The following is a 20751-nucleotide window of genomic DNA, read 5'->3' as shown; positions in this document are numbered from 1 at the left end:
CAAGCCAAATTTATCAATCAACCTGTGACATTTGATACATTTGGCACAAAGTTCTCCAACACAGACTCCAGCAAAACTGACTTCAAATATTCTCCCCATGATATATTCCCCCAATGTGTTTAAACATATTACACTACAATCCAAAACCTAAGGATGCTGGTCTATCAGCCGTTTTGATATAATAAAGGGGGAAGGTGACCTTCTTATTTTTACTAAGAAATAAATAAAATGTAAATTTCAAGATCACAGCGTTGGAATCTTCATTGTTTTCTTCCAGATTGCGTTCTGGTCACGTGATGGACGTAGCAGGTGCATGCACAGAACCGTATTGTATGGCGTCCATCACAGATTTTTATCCTGTCATAAACAATGAAGGTTTCAATTCATTCAAGCTGGGAATTCATACGCAAATTATATTCGAACATGACGTAATAGTTCATTATACAATAGGCTTACTATGTTTAAGATTTTGAACCCATTTAAAGGGAACCTGTCACCTGGATTTTGTGTATAGAGCTGAGGACATGGGTTGCTAGATGTCCGCTAGCACATCTGCAATACCCAGTCCCTATAGCTCTGTGTGCTTTTATTGTGTAAAAAAACCGATTTGATACAGATGCAAATTAACCTGAGAGGAGTCAGAGCTTGAAAATATGACTCTTCTCTGGTCACACAAGTAAGATATGACTTTTATGTTAATTTGCATAAAAGGCGGGAAGTACAAAAATGCATAATACTTATTGAATTCGTCTGCAAATGGAATTAAAAGTGTAATTTATATGTTTAGGGTAACGCAATGAACATTTAGAAATGCTCAGTAAGGGTAGCATAGTAGAGGTGACAGGTTCCCTTTAACCTCCTCAGGACCGCCGTACGCAGGATTGCGTCTTTGCGGCGGCCCTGCTCTTCTGGGTGGACGCGCCGGCGCGTCCTCTCGCGAGACACGAGATTTCCTGTGAGATCGGAAGGTAAGAGAGTGGATCTCCAGCCTGCCAGCGGCGATCGTTCGCTGGCAGGCTGGAGATGTGATTTTTTTTTTAACCCCTAACAGGTATATTAGACGCTGTTTTGATAACAGCATCTAATATACCTGCTACCTGGTCCTCTGGTGGTCCCCTTTGTTTGGATCGACCACCAGAGGACACAGGTAGCTCAGTAAAGTAGCACCAAACACCACTACACTACACTACACCCCCCCCCCCCCCCCCTGTCACTTATTAACCCCTTATCAACCCCTGATCACCCCATATAGACTCCCTGATCACCCCCCTGTCATTGATCACCCCCCTGTAAAGCTCCATTCAGATGTCCGCATGATTTTTACGGATCCACCGATAGATGGATCGGATCCGCAAAACGCATACGGACGTCTGAATGGAGCCTTACAGGGGCGTGATCAATGACTGTGGTGATCACCCCATATAGACTCCCTGATTACCCCCCTGTCATTGATTACCCCCCTGTCATTGATCACCCCCCTGTAAAGCTCCATTCAGATGTCCGCATGATTTTTACGGATCCACTCATAGATGGATCGGATCCGTAAAACGCATACGGACGTCTGAATGGAGCCTTACAGGGGCGTGATCAATGACTGTGGTGATCACCCCATACACTGTGTACAGAATTATTAGGCAAATGAGTATTTTGACCACATCATCCTCTTTATGCATGTTGTCTTACTCCAAGCTGTATAGGCTCGAAAGCCTACTACCAATTAAGCATATTAGGTGATGTGCATCTCTGTAATGAGAAGGGGTGTGGTCTAATGACATCAACACCCTATATTAGGTGTGCATAATTATTAGGCAACTTCCTTTCCTTTGGCAAAATGGGTCAAAAGAAGGACTTGACAGGCTCAGAAAAGTCAAAAATAGTGAGATATCTTGCAGAGGGATGCAGCACTCTTAAAATTGCAAAGCTTCTGAAGCGTGATCATCGAACAATCAAGCGTTTCATTCAAAATAGTCAACAGGGTCGCAAGAAGCGTGTGGAAAAACCAAGGCGCAAAATAAATGCCCATGAACTGAGAAAAGTCAAGCGTGCAGCTGCCAAGATGCCACTTGCCACCAGTTTGGCCATATTTCAGAGCTGCAACATCACTGGAGTGCCCAAAAGCACAAGGTGTGCAATACTCAGAGACATGGCCAAGGTAAGAAAGGCTGAAAGACGACCACCACTGAACAAGACACACAAGCTGAAACGTCAAGACTGGGCCAAGAAATATCTCAAGACTGATTTTTCTAAGGTTTTATGGACTGATGAAATGAGAGTGAGTCTTGATGGGCCAGATGGATGGGCCCGTGGCTGGATTGGTAAAGGGCAGAGAGCTCCAGTCCGACTCAGACGCCAGCAAGGTGGAGGTGGAGTACTGGTTTGGGCTGGTATCATCAAAGATGAGCTTGTGGGGCCTTTTCGGGTTGAGGATGGAGTCAAGCTCAACTCCCAGTCCTACTGCCAGTTTCTGGAAGACACCTTCTTCAAGCAGTGGTACAGGAAGAAGTCTGCATCCTTCAAGAAAAACATGATTTTCATGCAGGACAATGCTCCATCACACGCGTCCAAGTACTCCACAGCGTGGCTGGCAAGAAAGGGTATAAAAGAAGAAAATCTAATGACATGGCCTCCTTGTTCACCTGATCTGAACCCCATTGAGAACCTGTGGTCCATCATCAAATGTGAGATTTACAAGGAGGGAAAACAGTATACCTCTCTGAACAGTGTCTGGGAGGCTGTGGTTGCTGCTGCACACAATGTTGATGGTGAACAGATCAAAACACTGACAGAATCCATGGATGGCAGGCTTTTGAGTGTCCTTGCAAAGAAAGGTGGCTATATTGGTCACTGATTTGTTTTTGTTTTGTTTTTGAATGTCAGAAATGTATATTTGTGAATGTTGAGATGTTATATTGGTTTCACTGGTAAAAATAAATAATTGAAATGGGTATATATTTGTTTTTTGTTAAGTTGCCTAATAATTATGCACAGTAATAGTCACCTGCACACACAGATATCCCCCTAAAATAGCTAAAACTAAAAACAAACTAAAAACTACTTCCAAAAATATTCAGCTTTGATATTAATGAGTTTTTTGGGTTCATTGAGAACATGGTTGTTGTTCAATAATAAAATTAATCCTCAAAAATACAACTTGCCTAATAATTCTGCACTCCCTGTATAGACTCCCTGATCACCCCCCTGTCATTGATTACCCCCCTGTCATTGATCACCCCCCTGTAAAGCTCCATTCAGACGTCCGCATGATTTTTACGGATCCACTGATAGATGGATCGGATCAGCAAAACGCATACGGACGTCTGAATGGAGCCTTACAGGGGCGTGATCAATGACTGTGGTGATCATCCCATATAGACTCCCTGATCACCCCCCTGTCATTGATCACCCCCCCCCCGTCAGGCTGCATTCAGATGTCCGTATGATTTTTACGGATCCACGGATACATGGATCGGATCCGCAAAACACATACGGACGTCTGAATGGAGCCTTATAGGGGGGTGATCAATGACAGGGGGGTGATCACCCCATATAGACTCCGTGATCACCCCCCTGTCATTGATCACTCCTCTGTAAGGCTCCATTCAGACATTTTTTTGGCCCAAGTTAGCGGAAATTATTTATTTTTTTCTTACAAAGTTTCATATTCCACTAACTTGTGTCAAAAAATAAAATCTCACATGAAGTCACCATACCCCTCACGGAATCCAAATGTGTAAAAATTTTTAGACATTTATATTCCAGACTTCTTCTCACGCTTTAGGGCCCCTAGAATGCCAGGGCAGTATAAATACCCCACATGTGACCCCATTTCGGAAAGAAGACACCCCCAGGTATTCCGTGAGGGGCATATTGAGTCCATGAAAGATTGAAATTTTTGTCCCAAGTTAGCGAAAGGGAGACTTTGTGAGAAAAAAATAAATAAAATCAATTTCCGCTAACTTGTGCCAAAAAAAAAAAATTCTATGAACTCGCCATGCCCCTCATTGAATACCTTGGGGTGTCTTCTTTCCAAAATGGGGTCACATGTGGGGTATTTATACTGCCCTGGCATTTTAGGGGCTCTAAAGCGTGAGAAGAAGTCTGGTATCCAAATGTCTAAAAATGCCCTCATAAAAGGAATGTGGGCCCCTTTTCGCATCTAGGCTGCAAAAAAGTGTCACACATCTGGTATCGCCGTACTCAGAAGAAGTTGGGCAATGTGTTTTGGGGTGTCATTTTACATATACCCATGCTGGGTGAGATAAATATCTTGGTCAAATGCCAACTTTGTATAAAAAAAAATGGGAAAAGTTGTCTTTTGCCGAGATATTTCTCTCACCCAGCATGAGTATATGTAAAAAGACACCCCAAAACACATTGCCCAACTTCTCCTGAATACGGCGATACCACATGTGACACTTTTTTGCAGCCTAGGTGGGCAAAGGGGCCCACATTCCAAAGAGCACCTTTAGGATTTCACAGGTCATTTACCTACTTACCACACATTAGGGCCCCTGGAAAATGCCAGGGCAGTATAACTACCCCACAAGTGACCCCATTTTGGAAAGAAGACACCCCAAGGTATTCCGTGAGGGGCATGGCGAGTTCCTAGAATTTTTTATTTTTTGTCACAAGTTAGCGTAAAATGATGATTTATTTTTTATTTATTTTTTTCCTTACAAAGTCTCATATTCCACTAACTTGTGACAAAAAATAAAAACTTCCATGAACTCACTATGCCCATCAGCGAATACCTTGGGGTGTCTTCTTTCCAAAATGGGGTCACTTGTGGGGTAGTTATACTGCCCTGGCATTCTAGGGGCCCAAATGTGTGGTAAGGAGTTTGAAATCAAATTCTGTAAAAAATGGCCGGTGAAATCCGAAAGGTGCTCTTTGGAATGTGGGCCCCTTTGCCCACCTAGGCTGCAAAAAAGTGTCACACATCTGGTATCTCTGTATTCAGGAGAAGTTGGGGAATGTGTTTTGGGGTGTCATTTTACATATACCCATGCTGGGTGAGAGAAATATCTTGGCAAAAGACAACTTTTCCCATTTTTTTTATACAAAGTTGGCATTTGACCAAGATATTTATCTCACCCAGCATGGGTATATGTAAATGACACCCAAAACACATTCCCCAACTTCTCCAGAGTACGGCAATACCACATGTGTGACACTTTTTTGCAGCCTAGGTGGGCAAAGGGGCCCACATTCCAAAGAGCACCTTTCGGATTTCACCGGTCATTTTTTACAGAATTTGATTTCAAACTCCTTACCACACATTTGGGCCCCTAGAATGCCAGGGCAGTATAACTACCCCACAAGTGACCCCATTTTGGAAAGAAGACACCCAAAGGTATTCGCTGATGGGCATAGTGAGTTCATAGAACTTTTTATTTTTTGTCACAAGTTAGTGGAATATGAGACTTTGTAAGAAAAAAAAAAATAAATCATAATTTTCCGCTAACTTGTGACAAAAAATAAAAAGTTCTATGAACTCACTATGCCCATCAGCGAATACTTTAGGGTGTCTACTTTCCGAAATGGGGTCATTTGTGGGGTGTTTTTACTGTCTGGGCATTGTAGAACCTCAGGAAACATGACAGGTGCTCAGAAAGTCAGAGCTGCTTCAAAAAGCGGAAATTCACATTTTTGTACCATAGTTTGTAAACGCTATAACTTTTACCCAAACCATTTTTTTTTTTTACCCAAACATTTTTTTTTTATCAAAGACATGTAGAACAATAAATTTAGAGCAAAATTTATATATGGATGTCGTTTTTTTTGCAAAATTTTACAACTGAAAGTGAAAAATGTCATTTTTTTGCAAAAAAATTGTTAAATTTCGATTAATAACAAAAAAAGTAAAAATGTCAGCAGCAATGAAATACCACCAAATGAAAGCTCTATTAGTGAGAAGAAAAGGAGGTAAAATTCATTTGGGTGGTAAGTTGCATGACCGAGCAATAAACGGTGAAAGTAGTGTAGGTCAGAAGTGTAAAAAGTGGCCTGGTCTTTAAGGGTGTTTAAGCTATAGGGGCTGAGGTGGTTAAGGATGACAACTGTTTAATTAATATACTTGATGCGTCGGCAGCGTGCCACTGACCAAGTACCATAAAGGCTCATGGACCCAAGCTTGATGAAGCACTGTATTTCCCCCCACCCCCCAAAGTAATGCTTCTAGAGGGAATGGATTTTTTTTCTTACAGATTGTGCACATATAAGTGGGAACACACAAGCAAATTATGGTGCGCATAGAAGCCTATGGGAGTCATATTCCGCATCTTTAATATGGACATGTGCATGAAGCCTTAGACATATCAGTTTATTATATTTTTACTGTGACCTTCTAAAGCTCTGAGCTTACATTGCTATTACTAGGTAATGGTGTATGTTCTTGTTTTTAGGTGTATTCCTAAAGACATTGGGACAGATTTACTAACCATTTCAAAGATTTCGACAGTGCAAACATAGACTCGACAGTCTAAACATATACCAGATTTAGAACAGTGACTGATGCTGGATGATTATCTGGCGGGCCTTTTTGAAGCGCGTGTGATACAGCTTGCGGTCCTAATGCATGCACTCAGTTGACTGCAGCTCAGTAGTTAAAATAAAATAGTCGCAGTGTAGCTGAGGCCTTATGTTTAAGGTCCTCTTACATGGATCAATCTTTCAGGCAATTATTGGGAACGAACTAAAGGTTCCTGATAATAGCCTGAACATCAGTGGAGATAAGAGCTGCATATACATGCCCATAGAAGTTCACTGTTTAGACAGTACAATCTGCTGCAGAGGAGCGACGAGTTTTGGTGCTTGCAGAACGACAGGATCACCAGATGAATGAGCTTTTGCTCATTCATTGAGTGATCTCCGGCCATTCTTACACCCTAAGCCAAACTCTTTTGTCGAGCTTGAGGGGAAAAAGGGTCTGAAACCCGTCATAAATGTGGTGGAAGGCACGTGTGCAGAATTCTGCATAGAGATATGTGTGCCTATATCTGCCCCATGATATTCAATATTTTCTTTTCTTTTTCTTTTTTAGGAAATGTTTACAAAAAACTCAGACGGTCCAGCTTGCAATGAAGGTGAACAGAATGATGGGGATAATGTTAGCAATTTATCAACCTCTTCCAATTTCGAGCCCTTTGCTACAGATGATCTTGGTAGGTTTAATCTTTGTGTAAAAGGTTTGCATTGGTTATCTTGGCTACTAGCTGCGCCTTCTGTAGCAGTGCCCGGATTCCCAGCTTGAGTTGTCCATTTATTAACAGGTAACACGGTGATTCACCTAGATCAAGCATTGGCAAGAATGAGAGAATATGAGCGCATGAAACTTGAGAGTGAAAATAATTTAGCAGATGATTCCTGCAATAACCTCAACAATGCTGCCACTAACCTGCAAGGTAAATTCTCAGCTTATGTAAAGAGTTGTCAGAGTTTGCAGACCGTTATATAAACCTACATGGGTAATACAGTACTAACTAATTACTTACCCTAATCCCGGCAAAAGCATACATAACCTATATGTGAAATATTGGTAAGAGTGCATTTTGACTACAAAAAAGTGTATTTTTGGCGACGTGCTGTACTTTTGTAGTTAGCACCTCGAATGATGCAGAATGATGGACAGGTGAGGATGGTGACAAGACGTTAGTGCAGTGATGGTGAACCTTTTAGAGACAGAGTGCCCAAACTGCAACCAAATACCCGCTTATTTATTGCAAAGTGCCAACACAGCAATTTAACCTGAATACCAATATACAGGGTGGGCCATTTATATGGATACACCTTAATAAAATGGGAATGGTTGGTGATATTAACTTCCTGTTTGTTGCACATTAGTATATGTGAGGGGGGGGAACTTTTCAAGATGGGTGGTGACCATGGCGGTCATTTTGAAGTCGGCCATTTTGAATCCAACTTTTGTTTTTTCAATAGGAAGAGGGTCATGTGACACATCAACCTTATTGGGAATTTCACAAGAAAAACAATGGTGTGCTTGGTTTTAACGTAACTTTATTCTTTCATGAGTTATTTACAAGTTTCTGACCACTTATAAAATGTGTTCAATGTGCTGCCCATTGTGTTGGATTGTCAATGCAACCCTCTTCTCCCACTCTTCACACACTGATAGCAACACCGCAGGAGAAATGCTAGCACAGGCTTCCAGTATCCGTAGTTTCAGGTGCTGCACATCTCGTATCTTCACAGCATAGACAATTGCCTTCAGATGACCCCAAAGATAAAAGTCTAAGGGGGTCAGATCGGGAGACCTTGGGGGCCATTGAACTGGCCCACGACGACCAATCCACTTTCCAGGAAACTGTTCATCTAGGAATGCTCGGACCTGACACCCATAATCTGGTGGTGCACCATCTTGCTGGAAAAACTCAGGGAACGTGCCAGCTTCAGTGCATAAAGAGGGGAACACATCATAATGTAGCAATTTCGCATATCCAGTGGCATTGAGGTTTCCATTGATGAAGAATGGCCCCACTATCTTTGTACCCCATACACCACACCATACCATCAATTTTTTTGTTCCCACAGTCTTGGAGGGATCTATCCAATGTGGGTTAGTGTCAGACCAATAGCGGTGGTTTTGTTTGTTAACTTCACCATTCACATAAAAGTTTGCCTCATCACTGAACAAAATCTTCTGCGTAAACTGAGGGTCCTGTTCCAATTTTTGTTTTGCCCATTCTGCAAATTCAGTGCGCCGATCTGGGTCATCCTCGTTGAGATGCTGCAGTAGCTGGAGTTTGTAAGGGTGCCATTTGTGAGTAGCTAATATCCGCCGAAGGGATGTTCGACTAATGCCACTCTCCAGTGACATGCGGCGAGTGCTACGCTGTGGGCTCTTGCTGAATGAAGCTAGGACTGCCACTGATGTTTCTTCATTAGAGACAGATTTCATGCGTCCACATTTTGGCAAATCCAACACTGAACCAGTTTCACGAAACTTAGCAAGCAGTTTGATAACTGTAGCATGGGATATGGGTGGTCTCATAGGGTGTCTTGCATTGAAATCTGCTGCAATGACCCGGTTACTGCGTTCACCAGACATCAACACAATTTCTATCCGCTCCTCACGTGTTAATCTCGGCGACATGTCAATGGCTGTAAACAAAGAGCAACTTGTAAATAACTCATGAAAGAATAAAGTTACGTTAAAACCAAGCACACCATTGTTTTTCGTGTGAAATTCCCAATAAGTTTGATGTGTCACATGACCCTCTTCCTATTGAAAAAACAAAAGTTGGATTCAAAATGGCCGACTTCAAAATGGCCGCCATGGTCACCACCCATCTTGAAAAGTTTCACCCCTAACATATACTAATGTGCAACAAACAGGAAGTTAATATCACCAACCATTCCCATTTTATTAAGGTGTATCCATATAAATGGCCCACCCTGTAGTATATCTTCTATGTACTTTATCATTTAGCTCTAATAGCTTAAAAGCCTACATTCAGTGCTCTGCCTGTGCTGTTCATAGTGCGTCCTGTGCTGATGAACGGCAGGAAAAGTCTAAAGCATATTGGTACGCCATAGACTTTTTTTTTCCAAGGCGCAGGTGCCCACCCGTGCCATAGGTTCGCCATCACTGCCTTAGTGTATAAAGAAAGTACCTTGTTCATCACCAGTTGCCTTGTTGCAGTTCTTTACTGCAGTTAGCTCACACAGAAATGATGTATCAGTTAATTTGGATTTTTTTTTAATGCTTTTTCTGAAGTAGCCTGTTATGAGGATGTAGAATAGCAATGCATTGCATTCCTCAAGTTATTAACTTTAATTTTGCAAAGCTCCCACTGAGGACAAGGCTAGCCACAGCCGATTGTGCAATGAAGACGGATCTGAAGTTCCTTGCCCTCGTCTTGATACGCAACAGCTTGACCGTCAGATTAAGGCGATTATGAAAGAGGTTATCCCATTTCTGAAGGTGAGAATAACTTGCATTTTTTTCCTGTACACATCACTGACAAGGATGCCATGTTTTTTTTTTATAAATTTCAGAAAAAGTTAGATATATAACAGTAGTGTAGGTGTCCGCAGAGTGAGTATTATCTTAGAGTATTGGACTCTTTAAAATATAGCTTTTATTAATTCAAATTAAAAAGAGAGTAAATCACCCTGTGATATCTGGGTGACCTCAAATGTATAAGGACAGGATGTCGCCCAGCTACCACCGTGAAATGGTGAGTTTGATGCCGTATGGGTAGTACAGATTCCACAAGGGCACTTATGACGTTGGCGATGGGTATAAGCTAGGGGAAGGCTAGCTGGGGATAACACTCTCCCTGTACCAGCCCTAGGTTAGCCTTTGCCCAAGGATGATCCCTGATGGTGGTATTTCCCTGTCCCCGTACCTGCCCTGTCTGGCCCTGTAAAACCCTTTATATTGGGAATGATGTCAGTAATATTTTTAACTCTGACGCGTTTCCCCACCAGGGTTCATCAGGGGGTCGGTTAGAAATAGATAATTCATGTAAATAACATCTTAAATCAAAACAGGATACAATGATAAAGACTGTACTATGTCCTGGATGAGACCATGAGGCAGACCATGCTTGGGGCTGGATGTATCACACGGGCTCTCCTGTTAGAGATGTCACCTGGAAATAAATCACAGAAGTGTGTATTTACTTACTGGATCGCAGATGGCTTAGCGGCGCGCCCCATGTATTCTTAACCTTATAACTAGTGATGAGCGAAGCGAGCTTCGGATGCTTCGAAATCGCTTCACTCAAAACTTCGGATTAATGCTGTACAGAAATCTGTTTCCTTTTAGCATTAAAATGTATGGGCTCTGATGAGCCGAAGTTCGTTATTCGCGAAGTCGAGCAAGACTTTGTTGAGTAACTTCGGTAGTTGATTTGTAAAGTGGAAAACCACTTTAAAACTTGGAACCGAACTATGGTTAGCTTCCGAGGTACCAGTCACATAGGTAAATGATAAAAAGGACAGTACATATACATTTGCTAAACTTAAAGTGGCACTGTACTTTCATTAAACTTTTGATATTTTATAGGGGCGTATCAAACGTTTAGATCAGTGGAGGTCTGAGCGCCGAGACCCCCACTGATGTCTAGAATGAAGGAAGAACGTTCTCTCTCCTCACTGCGAGACTGGAAGCCAGGTGGACTCAATAGAAAGTCTATGCAATTCGTCTCGCTCCTATCTCATGCAGCGAAGAGAGAGAGCGCTAAGTGCACAAATCTCTCCCCTTGTTTTAGAGATTGGTGGGGGTCTCAGTGCTCAGACCCCCACTGATCTAAACTTATATCAAAGGTTTGACGAAAGCACATTGCCACTTGAAGCCACTTATGGTAAATTAACTATTTCTCTAATTGTTGGAGATGAATTGCATGACCTGATTTCCGCAGTGTGTCCCGGCTTGTGTTACTTCTACAATGGTATGCTTGTCATCAGTTGGTGCTTGGGAGCAGCTATTTCTGTCTGGGGAGAGACTGACTGTTTTTCAATGGCATCACTCCTGGACAAATCCCAGCCCATAATAGTACAGGGCCAGCAAGAAATCTCCAGGGATGAACTACTACTTTACTGAGGACTATTTTAGGGCATGTTCATACATTGCAGTATGACCTCTGAATATAAATTCACATTGATGATTTTGCAGATTGCGACATGGATTTTACCGCTTTCTGCAATGAAAACCTATGCTATCAAATCCACAAGACATGTTAGTGTGGTTTATAAAATGTACTTTTTAAATTTATTTAAACGTTAGAAGCTCTCACTAGGGGGCGTGGTGAGCTGAACATGTGAGCGGCCGCAAGTCCGTTGAGCTCCTGCATACCCTCTGGCTTTTTATCCTGATAGACCGATTTATATATCCTACCTGGACCCCCTCAAGCTGCTCTAAGGTGTACTGAACCTTCCGGTAGCAAGATCCTGAGGAGCGGCGCGAAAATGACCAGCCGGAGAAGAGCTAAAGGTGCCGACGGGGACCTCCAAGATGGCGCCGGACCCGAGACCCCGGGAACGCACTGGGGAGGTTCAGCGCAAAGCTGCAGCCAAGCTGGGCAGGTGTGCCCGTACTACCACCTCTTCCCCAGCAAAAGATTCCAGCGGCAAGTGCTATAATCCTCCTGCAGTTGATGGCCCTGACTCAGAGGGGGAAGGTGCTGCTGTAGACGCTGCAGCTAAGCATACCTCTACTAAAAGTAACCCCCTGCTGCCCTGTAAGATCAGAGCTGAGCTGGATGCCTTGGATTCAGAGCCAGAGGAACCCACTCTTAAAGATGTCCTGCGAGCCATTACTAAATGCAGTAAGTCCTTAACTGCTCTCACAATGCAAGTGGGTACTATTAAAGAAGACGTATCCATAGTGCGCCATGACTTAAGAAGGCTGGCGGAACGCACCACTGCTTTGGAAGGCCGCATGGGGGATTTGGAGGACGCCATACCACCTCTCAGACGAGAAACAAGTGAACATGCATGTAAGCTGGATGCTATTGTGGCCAAACAGGATGATTTGGAGAACCGTCTGCGTAGAAATAATGTGCGGATTGTGGGAGTGCCGGAGAAAGTGGAGGGACCGAACCCTACTGATTTCTTTGAAAACTGGATTAAGGAGCAATTTGGGACGGAGTCCTTGACCCCACTTTTCGCAATAGAAGGAGCTCACCGGGTCCCGACTCTCCCCTTACCACCAGGGGCTCCACCCAGACCGGTGGTTATGAAAATACTTCACTACAAAGATTGGGACATTATCCTCAGAAAGGCTCGTGAAATGCCCGCAATAGCTATTAACGGCCATAAGGTGTCACTCTTCCCCGACTACTCCTTGGATGTCAAGAAAAGGAGGATGAGATTTCTGGATATAAAGCGTTGACTGCAAGGACTTAATGTGTCTTACTCAATGCTATATCCAGCAAAATTGAGAGTAGTTGCCTTTGGGACTACCGCCTTTTTTGAAGACCCGAGAGAAGCGGTGAGTTGGCTGGATCGACCTGAGCGTCAACTCCGCGCGGCGGAGCCACAGGCGGACGGAGACTGAATCATCTCTGCTCTTGACCGTCACTGAATATTTGAGTATAATGTACTGAGAGCATGCATGAGAATGTGTGCCTGAGTGTGTGTACAGATGTGTACTAGAGTTTCTATTCTGATTGCAATGCTTTCTTTCCTATTAAGAGAAATATGGGGGGTCCGTAGAGGCTGTATAGTGTAGTTAGAATTGAGTTAATATTACAATTACATAGTCCGAAGGAGCAACAGCGGCGGGTGTTAGGACTCTACAGGCCTCAATGATTGTGGAATCTACTTTCATTGTTCCGTGTTATGTTTTAGAGTTTATTTTTGCATTTGACTACCTCGCCCCTCACGGTGTAAGTTAACTTTGGGGCTGGGCCCGGTAGCGCTGACAGGTTTTTGTTATTGAACCCGCGGTCCTGTTATGGGAGCTTTTGCGGGGACCTGTTGGTGCGGCCGGTATCCGTCCTTTGGTTCCAGTTGTTTACACGGGGTGGGAGCATGGGGGGTTCTAGGGATTGCGGTCAGGGAAGATTGGGTTCTTAAGAGGTACACTCTATCTGTTCATTTGCTGATATTTGACTATGGCTAGTGCTGTTAAACTCTTGAGCTGGAATGCGAGAGGGATTAAAGACGCCAATAAAAGAAAAGCGGTTTTGGACAGTGTCTAAAGTCGGCACCAGCCTCTGATCTGTTGTTTGCAGGAAACGCACTTACTCCCCTCTGACGTACACTTGCTCACTCCCTTGTGGGCTGGGCATAGCTTTCATGCTACATACTCGACGTACGCCAGGGGAGTGAGTATTCTTGTTCATAAAAATATTCCGTTTACCTGCATCACCAGACGAATTGATGAGGAAGGGAGGTATATATACCTGCACTGCACTTTGTTTAACGTTGAATGCATTCTTATAGGGATATATATCCCTCCACCCTATTCACCGTTACTGGTGAGGAAGATGTTTTCTTTTATTGCAGATCTGCCACAGATTCCCACCTTTTTGGCGACTTTAATACTGTACCCTGTCAACAATTGGACAAGCTCGGCAGATCCTCTAGTGTGGTCACTGAGGGCGTTACCCTCTTTGGAAGCTTAATACAGGAAATGGCGTTCTTTGATTTCTGGAGAATGAGAAACCCGGATGCACGGCAGTATTCCTGCCACTCTAGTTCGTATGGCTCATTATCCAGAATTGATTTGGTGCTAGGAAATGAAGTTATGGGCGGCTTTATACAGGATATTATATATCTCCCCAGGAGGTTATCTGATCATTCTCCGCTACTGACAGTTGTTACTCTGCATCCGCACATGGCGCAGGGAGATAGGTGCTGGGAATTTAACCCGAGCTGGCTGCATATACTAGTAGATGTAGCGGGTGTTAAAGAGAAACTAACTGAATTTTTTGATTTTAATTTACCTACCGCCTCAAGACTAATAGTTTGGGACGCGTTACAAGCTTTTCTGCGCGGTCTATTAATAGCGAAGGTTAATGGGAGGAAAAAAGAAACTAGAGAAAAAGTGTGGAGACTGACACAAGAAGTAGAGGAGACGGAAGCTGAGTATATATTAAATCCATCTATAGACTATAGAAATCGAAAGGGGCCCAAAGGATGTTAAATGATAGACTACTGCTGAAAGCACAAAATAGGAGATTTTTTCAAAAACAGCGGTATTATGAGGAGGGAGAAAAGGCGGGGAGACTATTGGCTCTTTTAACCAAGGCCCAACATCAGTCCAGCTTTATAGCAGCTCTACGTAACTCAGAAGGGAACATCTGTACTTCCCCGGAACAGGTGGTGGGGATCTTGTATTCCTTTTATTCTGATTTATACTCTTCAAAAATTACTGTTTCAGAAACTCAGATGGAGGACCTTCTCACCCCACTTAGTCTCCCTGCTCTTACTTGAGATCAACAATCCCAGCTGGATACCCCCATTTCCCTTATGGAATTGGAAACGGCATTGTGCGACATGTCCAATAATAAAGCACCCGGGGGGGGGGATGGTCTGCCGGCTGAAATATACAAAACATACGTCTCGGTGCTCCTGCCCCAGTTGTTGGAGGTGTTTAAGGAGGCTCAAATTGGTAATTCCCTCCCAGCTTCTATGAATGAAGCGATTTATTGTGGTTATTCCAAAACCAGGGAAAGATGCTTTAGAGGCAGAATCATATCCACCTATTTCTTTGTTGCAGGTTGACGTCAAACTGCTAGCGAAGGTGTTGGCTAACCGCTTGAACTCTGTGATCACTTCCGTGATACACTCTGATCAAGCCGGATTCATACCTAACATGTCGGCGGCAGTGAATATTAGACAACTGTACCTGGCTATCCAGGTGGGCCAGATCCATGCGTCGGAAGCAGCGGTCGCGTCTCTGGATGCGGCCAAAGCGCTCGATAGTGTAGAATGGCAATACCTCATTATGGTGCTAAAAGCCATGGGATTTGGGTCAGGATTTATTAATTGAATCCGGGTATTGTACGCACGCCCTACAGCTAGACTTCAAGTGAATGGCAGGCTTTTTGACTCCTTTAAATTACACAGGGGGACTAGGCAGGGGTGCCCCCTTTTGCCACTTTTGTTTGCGATCGCAGTGGAACCTTTGGCAGCAGCTCTCAGGAAGGCAGAGGCAGTGAAGGGTATCACTTGTGGGTCGGTAACGGAAAAGGTCGCTCTCTATGCGGATGACCTTTTGCTGTTTCTAGACGATTGGACTTCTTCTCTACCAGCAGCTATGGAGATTATTAATAATTTTGGACATCTTTCTGGCCTGACAATTAATTGGGCAAAGTCGGTACTAATGCCTTTGAGGGGGGTTTCACAGACAGACCACAGATGTACGGCGGGCTTACAGATTGTATCCTCCAAGTATCTAGGTGTTCAGATGTCAACGAATCCTCAGGATTTTATCCGTCTGAATTTATTGCCGTTGATGGATAAGTTCAGACGGAAGTCCCAAGTATGGATTAAGCTCCCTTTGTCGCTTATTGGCCGCACTAATCTGTTGAAGATGATCCTTATGCCACAACTTTTGTATATGTTACATAATGCCCCGACCTGGATCCCGTTACGAATATTTCATACTATCAATGCAATATTTCGAGATCTCATCTGGAAAAAAAAAAGATACCTCGTATAAAGCTTACTGTTTTGTGTAGACCCAAAACTCAAGGGGGGCTGAGCGTCTCTGACCCGCGGATGTATTATATTGCAGCCCAATTGCAACACCTTCGGGGATGGGGAGAGATGGATAAGTTAAATACAGCTAGGAGAGTTGTGCAGCAACTTCTTCACAACAAGAATGTAATAGCGGCACTAGAGGGCGGCACTTTTTATGACAAAGGCAGGCAATATGGTATTTCTCGCCCAATTTCCTTGGGGGACACAGAAGACCTTGGGTATAGCTCATCTCCCTAGGAGGCGTGACACTAAGTGAAGACTGTTAAGCCCCTCCTCCACAGCTATACCCTCAGCCTGGAGAGAGAGACTGCCAGTTTTTTGCTTAGTGTCCAAGGAGGCAAGACACTCCCTGCTCTGCAGGGCTGGTTTCTCCTTGTTTCAATTTTAGATTTTTACTTTGTTTTATATTCTTTTTGTTCCAGATCATCAGGGATAACAGAGACGCACTAGACCTCTCTGTTCTCCCGGGGTTGAGCTGCGCCAGTGCCGGTCACCCGCACTGCTGCCTCCCCCACAGAAGGCAAGGTGGACCAGGGCGGCCCAGCTCCCCTGCATCCCGCCAGCGCAAGGGTCGCCCGCACGCCAAGTCCCTCCCCCGGCGTCCTGCCACTACGGTGCCAGTAGCTGAAGGGGCGACCCTGCTGGAACGGACCGAGGGTGAAGACGGCTATGGTGAGAGATTGGCTTCTCCAGCCCTACGTCCCCCCCCCCCCTCGGTCTCCTGCGTGCCTGACCCTTACCTGGGCCTATGGACCCTTCTGTCCCTGCTAGACCTAGGCTGGCCCTGGGCTGCCGCAGGGCGACATCTGCTCCCTCTCTCCTGGCCTCCAGGACATTGGCACCCTTGTTCCTACAAGAGGAATGCCTAGGGAGCTGCGGAGGTCCGCACCTAGCTGCCCCTGACGGAGGGGTCATGCAGGCGTCCCACCCTCACAGACCCGGTCTCAGGGTCCCCCTCCCTCTTACCGGCCACTACTTCAGGGCCAGAGGGCCCGCGCCTTGCTGCCACTGACCCTCCCTGCTCTCACGGGCACCGGTCCAGGGGAAAGGTGGTTGTAGCTGCCGGCAGGGGTGAAATCATATGGAGCGCTGTTCTAGGCCAGGGGCCTGCTCCAGGGGTAAAATGGCTGCCGGGTGCAGGGTCCTGACTTCCGGACACCTGGGTGGGCACCGCGGCCTGCAAAGGAGCGCTTCAACAGCCCCGGCCGACCGTCAGAACCTTCCGGTCGGCCGGGCGCCGAAGTCTTGTGTTCCACTTCAAGACGATCCCGCTCTATCCGGGTCCCCGGCTCGCGGGGTGGGCACCCGCGGCCGGTATGTGCCGCTCCGTAGGCCCGGCCGCTACTTTAAATACTGTGCTTCGCCGGGCGCCGCTAAAAATTTAGGCCCCAGCTTCACGGCCTACTAGGCCGCAAAAATTCAGGCCTCTGTTGGAGGGGGCTGGAACTTCTCCAGGCGCGAATTTTTCCCGCCTGGAGGTTCCCCCGCCCACAGAGGATGGGCCTGTATGGGTGGATCTGTGCCCTGTAGGTGGCATCTGCCTCAGTGAGGCTGTGTGTTTAAAAAAAAAAATAAAAAAAAATTTATTATATATATGACTTGTGGGCTGCGCAGGACGCTGCAGCCTCATCTCAGAGTGCTGCCTGTATACATGCCCCCCTTCCATAGGCGGCATGGTGTCGCGCTCCCCGGCTGCGGCGCTGCCAGGTTCTTTTTTCCCCTTCTGGGGGTTTTTTGCCCTCTCCGCGCTACGGCGCTGGTCAAGGTGCATGCTTTTTCTGTAGGCAACATTCGTCACCCTCTCCAGTTATGGTGCCTGCCATGTGCAGGACCCCCCTCCTGGGCGGGATACTGCACTCTCCCTAACTGCGGGTTGGCCTTGTGCATGATCCCCCTTTCTTTGGCGGCCTACTGCAGTTTCTCCGGATACAATGCTGGCCATGTGCACGACCCCCTTACATAGGTGGAACACGGCACTCTCACTGGATTCGCTGCTGGCCATGTGCGTGCCCCCCTTCCATAGGCGGAACGCTACACTCTCACTGGATTCGTTGCCGATCATGTGCATGACCCCCTTTTTTAGGCGGAATACTGCACTTTCACCGGATACGGTGCTGGCCATGTGCACGACCCCCTTCCTTAGGCGGAACTCTGCACTCTCACTGGATTAGCTGCCGGCCATGTGTGTGCCCCCCTTCCATAGGCGGAACGCTACACTCTCACTGGATTCGTTGCCGATCATGTGCGTGACCCCCCTTTTTTAGGCGGAATACTGCATTTTCACCGGATACGGTGCTGGCCATGTGCACGACCCCCTTCCTTAGGCGGAACGCTGCACTCTCTCTGGATTCGCTGCCTGCCATAGGCATGACTCCCTTCTGTGGACGGCATTCGGCACTCTCACTGGATTCACTGCCAGCCATGTGCATGACCACCTTCCATAGGCGATATGATGTACTCTCATTGGATTCACTACCGGCCTTGGGCATGCCTCCTTCCCGGGTGGCGGCATACATACACTCCCTCGGTCGGTGGTTGTTCTCTCGCCTGTACATTGTTGGCCATGTGCATGACCCCTATACATGCACTCTCTCTGGATCCACCGTCGGCCACATCATGACCCCCCTTCCGTGGGCGGTGTACGCACTCTCACTGGATTCGCTGCCGGCCATGGGCATGCCTCCTTCAGGTGGCATACACACATTCTCCCCGACTGCTCGCATTCTCGATGAATGCGATGCTGGCCTTGTGCATGATTCCCCCCCCCCCCCCCTTCCTTTTCTGGGCGGCATACTACGCTCACCAGATACGTTGCTGGCCTTGAGCATGGCCTCTAACATGGGCGGAACGCTTGCGCTCCCCTTGGATACGGTGCTGGCCTTGTGCGTGACCACCCCTCATTCCATGGGTGGAATTTTGCACGCTCACAAGATTCAAGGCTGTCCTTGTATGTGCTGTACTGGACTTGCACATGTTCCCCTTCATTGGCGGAGTAGTTACACTCTCACGAAATTTCGGTGTTGGGTGAATTGTTGCACACTCACTTAATGCTAGGATAGCCCTATGCATGTCCCCCTTTTCCCTAGGTGGACCTCCTGCGTTTCCGCTGGATACTGTGTGGCCATGTGCATGGCGCCTTTCTGGGCGAAGTATGGTATGCCCTACTTCTCTGACGTAGGTACGGCCTTGGGCATCTCCCCCTTTTTGGGGCAGGCCTTTGCATTCTTGCCCACTGCAGTTTGCCAGGTACATTTCCTCCCTTTCGGGGCAGTCAGTTTGCGTTCCATCGCATTCCATATTAGTCTTGTGCATAACTCCTTTCAGTTTGCACTCCCGTAGATACTGTGGCACTCTGTGGCTGGCCCTCTTCGCGGTGTTATATTTTTGCAGTGAGCGGACGTTCTTGTGCGTTGTTTGGGCCGTGTATGCCTTCTCGTCCTGTAGGTGGGTTGGCCTTCTCACTGCTTACGGGGCTACTCGTACGTAGCCTCCTTCCTCCTGCGACATTCTTTTTCTCTTGGGATACGATGATTGCCGCAAGCCTTGCACTATTCTCTAAGGAGATCATTCTGGTGCAGTGTGGTATGATTCTTTCCGGATTGGCGCCCTCGGTGCTTCAGTCTGATCTGCTACCAGGTTCGGGCCGCTCTTCTTGGGAAGGTCACCCAACTTCTCTTGGGTGCTCGCTTATACAGGTCCGGGGGACCTCCACCTTGGGTTCTTCAGGGTATTCGCCTTCTGCGTGGCGGTGAACCGGGCGTCTCTGGGTAGCGGTGTTCTGCTTTTGAGCTGTCCTATGGCCTCTCTGTTGCCCACTCCCCTCTTTTTTGGTTGGAGGGTGTTATACCGGCCTCTGTCTCGCCTGCCTTTTCTCGCCGGCTCTGTTTGACTCCCACTCGGTACAGATCATTCCGATGTGGCGTCTGTTCCGGCCACGCTTCAGAGGCTGTTCCTTCACTGCCCTTCCCTCTGGGGAGAGCATGTTTGTTCATTTGGATGGTTATGGTGTTCCTTTTCAGTCTCCCTTGTCCACACTGGCTGTACTAGCTGTGTGCCTAGTTACCGGGTCTACCGCTTTCTGTCCTCCCGCTGGGTGCAGATTGTGTTTTTTCCATTCTAGGCAATGTTTCGGCTTTGGATTCACCTTCTCGGTAACTTGGGAGGACTACCATTTGGTCAGGATTGTCTTTTGATCTCCCACACCGGAACTGTAGTCTGTCTTCCTGTGGTGGCTACATTGGCTTCGGCTTTAGCCTGTCTTGTCCTGGCGGTTGCTGGGCGGACCCTTCGGTTCCTGTCCGTTTGTCCTTCTGCTTCCCCACTCTGGGGGGATACGGGACAACCTTGCTCGGGGGCCGACGGGACCAGTTCTACCGACTGTTCTACCCGTGTTACTGGTCCGCGCCTGATCATTGGGTTTTCACCCGCTTGCCCAGGCGACTCTAGTGGGCTCGCTAGTGTTCGCTTCTAGCCGAGTTTTCGTCCAGGATCTGTGGTAGGACTTAGGGCTTTACCTGGGGTTCTGTGGGAAGCTGGGCGTTCCCCCACTCTGCCTTTCTCCATGGTTCTGTC

General features: G+C 46.4%; 1 protein-coding gene across 4 annotated transcripts in view; it reads left to right on the top strand.

The window, feature by feature from the left end:
• PCM1 (pericentriolar material 1) overlaps positions 1–20751 on the top strand; it is a 171152-nt gene that overhangs the window by 126919 nt on the left and 23482 nt on the right. For all 4 annotated transcript variants that reach the window (XM_040418773.1, XM_040418772.1, XM_040418775.1 and 1 more), the window contains 3 exons: positions 7043–7163; positions 7272–7403; positions 9807–9943. In XM_040418773.1, the coding sequence (XP_040274707.1) occupies positions 7043–7163; positions 7272–7403; positions 9807–9943 (390 nt within the window). The remainder of the gene's footprint in view (positions 1–7042; positions 7164–7271; positions 7404–9806; positions 9944–20751) is intronic.

The sequence above is a fragment of the Bufo bufo genome, chromosome 2 (assembly GCF_905171765.1).
Source record: "Bufo bufo chromosome 2, aBufBuf1.1, whole genome shotgun sequence".
Classification (NCBI taxonomy): domain Eukaryota; kingdom Metazoa; phylum Chordata; class Amphibia; order Anura; family Bufonidae; genus Bufo; species Bufo bufo.
The sequence above is the reverse complement of the archived record's forward strand: the minus strand, read 5'-3'. Positions and strand labels throughout refer to the sequence as shown.